At 45.8% G+C, this 7,500-nt stretch overlaps 1 protein-coding gene and 1 long non-coding RNA gene across 4 annotated transcripts in view; one reads left to right on the forward strand and one right to left on the reverse strand.

Moving 5' to 3' along the window:
* The window catches only part of LOC135100329 (neurogenin-1-like), a 2,464-nt gene extending 1,197 nt beyond the window's left edge, over window positions 1-1,267 (reverse strand). Inside the window, exons 1-2 of the mRNA XM_064003166.1 lie at window positions 835-1,267; window positions 1-597 (exon numbers count right to left, since the gene is read on the reverse strand). The exon at window positions 1-597 is cut by the window's left edge and continues 1,197 nt beyond it. Coding sequence (XP_063859236.1) covers window positions 1-295 — 295 coding nt within the window. The 5' untranslated portion in view covers window positions 296-597; window positions 835-1,267. The remainder of the gene's footprint in view (window positions 598-834) is intronic.
* The window catches only part of LOC135100331 (uncharacterized), an 87,515-nt gene that overhangs the window by 15,646 nt on the left and 64,369 nt on the right, over window positions 1-7,500 (forward strand). The gene's annotated exons all lie outside the window — the stretch shown is intronic.

Here is a 7,500-nt window from a genome sequence, read left to right on the forward strand (position 1 = left end):
GATGCCTCTCCCGGGCGTTGGCTGTCTTCCTGCGGTACTTGGAGAGTGGTGCCGGCCTCGACTTGGGACGCGCCAGGCCTTTGGGTCCCTTGGGCACCTGTTGGTGGCCCCGGTCCTGCTGCAGACGCTTGATGATGGTTCTGGGTCGCAGGCCATACTTCTCCTCCGAGTTGCTGCTGCTGCTGCTGTTCTTGTTGTTTATGTTGTTGCTGTTGCTGTTGTTGCTTCCGTCTAATGACGGCCAGGAAAGCTGCCTCTCAGAACGCCCTGCCTGCTGACCGCTGGTGCCGATCATTCTGACGGGTGTGGCAGTGATAACTACTTACAGCCGCTTGAAGTCTGTACAGCTTCGGGATTACCGCCTGTTCTGCATCGAGGTGTGAATGTGTGACGGGTGGGTGAAGACCAGGCAAGTGATTCAGAAGATCCACACGGTCATGACGAGGGTCACGGGTAGTTCAGGTCACTCGTGAAGGTGGGTGTCACTCGAGTCAGGAAGCAACATGCAACCACCAACTACTGACGGGAATTTCACGCGGGTAGCTGGTCCATGAGACAGCTACTGCAGGAAAACCACCGGTCACACCACGTCTTGCTCTGTTGAGTAAAAGAAACGAATGTTAGGAAGACGAGGTACGGCAGTGTGAGAGCCACGTGTGCTGGCGCCGCCATAAATTAGAAGTGAAGTGATGCAAGGTGCAAGTGATGTCATGACACTCCCGTCCGTACACACACCCGACACCCACACCCCCGCACACACACACACACACACACACACACACACACACACACACACACACACACTTCTGACGAAGGACAGGCGTGGCGTCTTACCTGTGGCAGGTCTCGCCTCTCGGATACTCAGCAGTGTGAACTCGATGGACGCGCGAGCTTCACTGTTCACCTGTTCGCTGGACGTCTCCACACACGTGCTCCCGCATGTGACGTCACTTTTTGGCGCTATCCAACTTTCACGGCTGATGCTCACCTCTTAGATCCATCAACGTTGTGACTGGTTATCGCATCTATCTGATGGCCGAGGTTCCCTTTAGCGCATCCACGGCGCTGTTGACTTCCAGATGGCTCACATGGAAAGACATTCAGCGGAAAAATCCCTGACGAAGTTCTGTCTTGGGTGGGTGGGCTGGCGCGAGGCGGGGGACTGTCGGTACCGGGCTGCGGAGAGGATCAGTGGGAGGTGGCGGACCGGCTCTCAGTCGACTCTGAGCCCTTGGCGGGGGAGGTGGGTTCTTGTCGCTCCCAGTACTGTGCCAGGAAGAACAACTCTCCGGGATGCCTCCGCCACTCTCCGAGGCCTGACACAATCGAGTAACTTCACTTGATTTTTAACCACATCATGCTGAGACTTGCTTTCAGCTCAATCTCTTTATTCCCTTTTCTTGACGAAATGCAATAAAGTAATATTTCAGGATAATACTCCCATTACTACTACAAATTTTTATTTTCTTGTTGTTGTTGGTGCTGCTTTTGGTAATATAACAATATTAACAACAGCAACACTGACAGAAAAGAGTTAATATCTACAATGATGATGATCATGGTAATAACAGTAATGATAATTACAGCAGCAGTCAGATATTAAAATAAAACTGAGTATGAAGAAAATGGCAATCAAATCTTCATCATCAGCATCATCAGCAAAAACAATAACATCATCATCAACAACAACAACAATAACAGCAGCAATAGCAGCAGCAGCAGCAGCAACAACAACAACAACAGCAACAACAACAACAGTAACAACAACAACAATAACAACAACATGCACCCACGCAATGAATTACCAAAGATAAATTAACTCTTGGCATGGAAGAGAGAGAGAGAGAGAGAGAGAGAGAGAGAGAGAGAGAGAGAGAGAGAGAGAGAGAGAGAGAGAGAGAGAGAGAGAGTAGAAAAAAAAAAGTCAGATTTACGAGGGGGCGCCGTGCCAACTTAGAGCAACTTGGACGTGTGGTGAACTGTGACACGAAATTATATGTGTTTAAACAGAACCCAATGATAAATCACAGACAAGAGGGCGAGCACGTAGAGAGAGAGAAAGGGAGGGAGAGCAAGTGAGACTGAGAGAGCGAGAGAGGGTGAGACGGTGAGAGGGAGGAGATGAAGGGAACGAGAGAAGAAGGAAGAGGAGGAGGAGGAAGAGAGAGAGAGAGAGAGAGAGAGAGAGAGAAAGAGAGAGAGAAAAAAAAAACTCATTTGTCTAAGCATGGCAGACAGAGTGGAGTTATTAGTGCTGCACAAATCATCAGGAAATAAGCCACGCAAGTTTTTGTCGGGGCCGTGAGGGTTGTTACGATACGCTGGCTGTTCCGCGCGAGTGTGTGTGTGTGTGTGTGTGTGTGTGTGTGTGTGTGTGTGTGTGTGTGTGTGTGTGTGTGTGTGTGTGTGTGTGTGTGTGTGTGCGTGTAAGTCACTTCTAATTCATGTAATGCTTAAAGAGATACTTGTTGCTCTTTTAAGTCCAATAAACAAGACTGACTCAATGACTCAGGAAGGAAAGCCAGCGAGGAGCAAAATGAAATATGGGGAAGGTGGATGGAAGAACAATGGTGGTGGGGTCCTGTACCAGAGAGAGAGAGAGAGAGAGAGAGAGAGAGAGAGAGAGAGAGAGAGAGAGAGAGAGAGAGAGAGAGAGAAAACGCATAATGGATTAAAAGTCCTTCATGATCTTGTGTCCTGAGCATTTAATTTCTTGCTCTCTTGATGTGTGTGTGTGTGTGTGTGTGTGTGTGTGTGTGTGTGTGTGTGTGTGTGTGTGTGTGTGTGTGTGTGTGTGTGTGTGTGTTTATGTGCATAGCATTTCACCGTTCAGTTACTCTCTTATACGAACACCATCACCACCACCACCACCACCACCGCCGCCGCCGCCGCCACCACCATCACCACCAGCTGCAGCTATCACGCGGGTACATCACGACAGTACATCGCACGTATTTCATCACCTAATATCAGCTCACTAGCATCATACATCTCTCTCTCTCTCTCTCTCTCTCTCTCTCTCTCTCTCTCTCTCTCTCTCTCTCTCTCTCTCTCTCTCTCTCTCTCTGTCTTAATTACCGTCTCGCCAGGCAAACAACCTCGACGAATCATTACTCGCTTAATAAACACTGTCCCTCTCCTCAATTAAGACCTCTGTCACCTTGGCCCTCCCCCTCCTCCTCCTTCTCCTCCTCCTCCTCCTCCTCTTCCTTTTCCTTCTCTTGTACGTCATTCCGGCTACCGATTCCCCTTTTAGGCCGCGGCTTCACGAGACTGTGGGCCAATTAGAGGCGATATCAGGCGAATATTAACTAACCACACGTCGTAAGAGGGAAGGGAGGGAAGAGGAACACAGAGGAAAAGGAGGGAAGTTGAAGGGAGAAAAATAGGGTTGAAGTTCTTATCGGAAAACCAGTTGGCGTTTCCGATTCCGTGGCATCTGGTCGCCTCCTCCTGCCGCCGATATGAGGGAGGAAAGCTATCAGGTCGGTAAGCCTCCTGTTCAATTACATCGGTACACTTGGTCCACTGGCGAGGCCTTTAATTGATCCCCAGGTAGCGCTGACCTCCCTCTTTATCCCTCTTCTCTTCCCATTCCTTCCTTTCAGTCCCTCATCCGATACCTTCCTTTCTCCTTTTTTTCTTCTTTGTCTATCATTTTTTTCTTTTTTTTTCTCCTCTTTTTCTATTCTTTTGGTGGGTTATGATCCGTTTACTTCCAAAAAGCAGTGGCAGTGAGTGGAAAATAGTTTTATTAGTAGTAGTAGAGGTGGTGGTAATAGAAGTAATAGTAGTAATAGTAGTAGTAGTAGTAGTAGTAGTAGTAGTAGTAGTAGTAGTAGTAGTAGTAGTAGTAGTAGTAATAGTAGTAGTAGTAGTAGTAGTAGTAGTAGTAGTAGTAGTAGTAGTAGTAGTTAAGTAGTAAAAAAAAAAGTAGTAGTAGAGGTGGTAGTAATAGAAGTAGTAGTAGTAGTAGTAGTAGTAGTAGTAGTAGTAGTAGTAGTAGAGGTGGTAGTAATAGAAGTAGTAGTAGTAGTAGTAGTAGTAGTAGAGGTGGTAGTAATAGAAGTAGTAGTAGTAGTAGTAGTAGTAGAGGTGGTGGTAATAGCAGTAGTAGTAGTAGTAGTAGTAGTAGTAGTAGTAGTAGTAGTAGTAGTAATAGTAGTAGTAGTAGTAGAGTGAATTGGCCTTCACTATTCCTATTTCCAGCACTATTTTCTTGTATCTTCTTCATGTTACATTTGTCGATGTTCTGTTATATATATTTTCTTCTTAGTTTTTGTTATCATCAGAAAAAAGCATTGTGGAGGTGACGTAATGTAATATCTCTCTCTCTCTCTCTCTCTCTCTCTCTCTCTCTCTCTCTCTCTCTCTCTCTCTCTCTCTCTCTCTCTCTCTCTCTCTCTCTCTCTCTCTCTCTCTCTCTCTCTCTCTCTGTGTGTGTGTGTGTGTGTGTGTGTGTGTGTGTCTCCCCGCCCCTCGTTGCCGCCAATTAAGCGCCGCTCGCTCTCGGCCTTCAAGCCTCACTGGATGGCGGCCACAGAGGAATTTGAGGCTCACTGATTCCTGAGCGACCGAGAGACTTCCAATACTGTGTGTGCATTGGGAGGTTACTGTGTGTGTGTGTGTGTGTGTGTGTGTGTGTGTGTGTGTGTGTGTGTGTGTGTGTGTGTGTGTGTGTGTGTGTGTGTGTAACGCGCGTGTCAACATCCGGAGACTAAAATCTGGAACGGTAAGACATCCCTTCCCCCCTTCCCCATCTCTGACTCTCCCCCTCTACCATTCTCTCTTTCATTGTCTCTCCCATCTCTCTCTCTCTCTCTCTCTCTCTCTCTCTCTCTCTCTCTCTCTCTCTCTCTCTCTCTCTCTCTCTCTCTCTCTCTCTCTCTCTCTCTCTCTCGCTCGTTCCCTCGCTCGCTCTCTGTCTTCCTCGCTGCTCATCAAATATACAGCAGAAATACAAGTTTATTGCTCTATCACCGCCATCTTTTTTCCTCCTCCCGTGCTGCTTTCGCCTCCCCTCTCTGCGGAATAATGAAGTGAATATTAATGCCTTTCTAATAATAGATTTGATTCATCAATTAAGCACGATCAGTTTGCTCCTTAGTTGTATTTATCATGTGTTTATCGCCTTCTTAAAGTCAAATTAAAGCAGATGACTCTAATTTTTGAGGTTTAATGAGATATTATAAGGAATATATCTCATGTGTGCGTGTGTGGTGTGTGTGTGTGTGCGTGTGTGTGTGTGTGTGTGTGTGTGTGTGTGTGTGTGTGTGTGTGTGTGTGTGTGTGTGTGTGTGTGTGTGTGTGTGTGTATGTATGAGTGTGTGTCTTAACTATCCTTTATACTCTTTTTTTCTTCCCTCCCGTTATTTCTTCTTTTTTTTTTCCCTTCTTTTTTCCCCCTTTGCTTATATTCTTGTCCATGGTGTTTGCTGGTGACGAGTGAGTTGCTGTGTTGGTCTTATGGGGTGGCAAGATAATAGTGTCCAGATAATGGTGCCGGGGGTAACTGTGCGGAGATAATGGTGGCGACGTGATGATGTCGAGATATGGTATTCAGATAACGGCGTTTAGATAATGGTATCGAAGTGATGGTGTCGAAATAATGGTGTCCAGATGATGTTAAAAGATAGTGGCGCTGAGATAATGGTGTCGAACTGGTGGCGCTGTGGGAATGGTTTGCAATAATTGTGATAAATTAATAGTTTATTATTATATATACTAACATTGATGTGCTGATAATTATGTGCTTCGAGATAATGGTGCTATGATAATAAGGTACTAATAACCCTTATCGGTATGTAATAGCGTTGATATATTCGCTTCTATAATAATGGTGTTAAGATAATGATAATCTTATAATGGCGTTGATATAATGGTGCTGATATAATTAAAATGACGTTGATATAATGGCGACTAGATAATGGAATTAATATAACTAAATTGGCGTTGATATAATGGTGATCAAATAGTGGTGCTAATAGAGTTAAAAAAGCGTTAATTTGATATTATATTATAGTGATTGTGATTAAAATTACGTTGATACAATTCTGCTGATAATGGTGTTATGATAATGATGATGATATAATCTTGAAGGCCCAACCGACATATTCATAATGGTGCCGATACAATGGGAGAGTGCATCTTGAAGGCCTAACTAGCAAAATTATAATGGTCCTGCTATAATGGGGACTTGCATCTTGAAGGCGTAACCAGCAGAATTATAATGGTCCTGCTTTAATGGGGGCGTGCATCTTGAAAGCCTAACCAGCAGAATTATAATGGTCCTGCTATAATGGGGGCTTGCATCTTGAAGGCCTAACCAGCAGAATTATAATGGTCCTGCTTTAATGGGGCCTGCATCTTGAAAGCCTAACTAGCAGAATCATAATGACCCTGACATAATGGGAGTCTGCGTCTTGAAGGGCCGTCAGCCTCCACCACCAGCAGGCCTCCATTAGCTCACTGTGGCGATGCAAGTCAAACCATCTTGACTTGTGCTGATTCCTGTCTCAGAGCGACGCTGCCACTACCAAAAACAGCCTACAAGGGGAGCAAGTGTGTTTATGTAGCCTTTTATGGCACAACTGGCAACGGTGCTCCCTCCCAAACCAGACGCGACGCAGCACACCCCTTCCACCACCCAACCCGTCCACCCCACTACCCACACACCCCGCCTGGATATCCACCTCACACCCACCTGAATATAAAACAGAAAACAACAAAAAGTTTCTCCTCAGAGCGCACCGTCACCCAAAAGTTCAGAATATTTGAGCATTTTCATAATTTTCAATCAGTCGGTCCGCCCTCCCACCACCACCCAGCCACTCGCCCTCCCTCGCTCTTCGCCGCCCGCCGCCCACGTAGCTCTGAAAAGGCTGGCTGTACACGTATGTTAATGCACGCTGAGAGGTGAAAGTAATAGGGGGGAGAGGGAGTTAGCGCCACGTCTTGTTGGCCGGCTTTGCTCTTGTTATTAGAGACTCCACCTGATTTATCCACCTGTTTATTTTTACGTCTTTACTCCCGTCCACTCTTCGGACTGCTTCGCTTGGGCTTCTTTTGTGCTCTATTGCTCCTGAATATTTATAGGGATAGTTTCTGTTTTTCTCTTATACCTTTGTTAATATTTCCATTTTTGTACATAATTCTTTCCGTTTATGGTTTGTAACTTGATTTTGAAGGATCTGCGTAACAATTCTTTTTTTTTCAATTACATACCGTACACTTCTTTGCGATTTTTTTTTCCCTCTTAGCGTTTCTCGTCTTCCGTTTACACTTTAGATCATAAATGTTAGGGTTTCCAATTTTTATGGAAGCTTCAATCACTCTCTGCCTCGTGTGCATTGTGTTGTGGATATGAGATGAGGCTCGCGCTGCCCGCCGCTCTTGTGTTGACGCAAAACCACATACCGTGAAGGCTGTGGGGGCGATGGGCGACGCGAGCAATGCTGTAAATTTCGCGGTGATGTGCTGTAGGAGTGTAGGAGAATTCAA

Source organism: Scylla paramamosain, chromosome 5 (assembly GCF_035594125.1).
Source record: "Scylla paramamosain isolate STU-SP2022 chromosome 5, ASM3559412v1, whole genome shotgun sequence".
Lineage (NCBI taxonomy): Eukaryota > Metazoa > Arthropoda > Malacostraca > Decapoda > Portunidae > Scylla > Scylla paramamosain.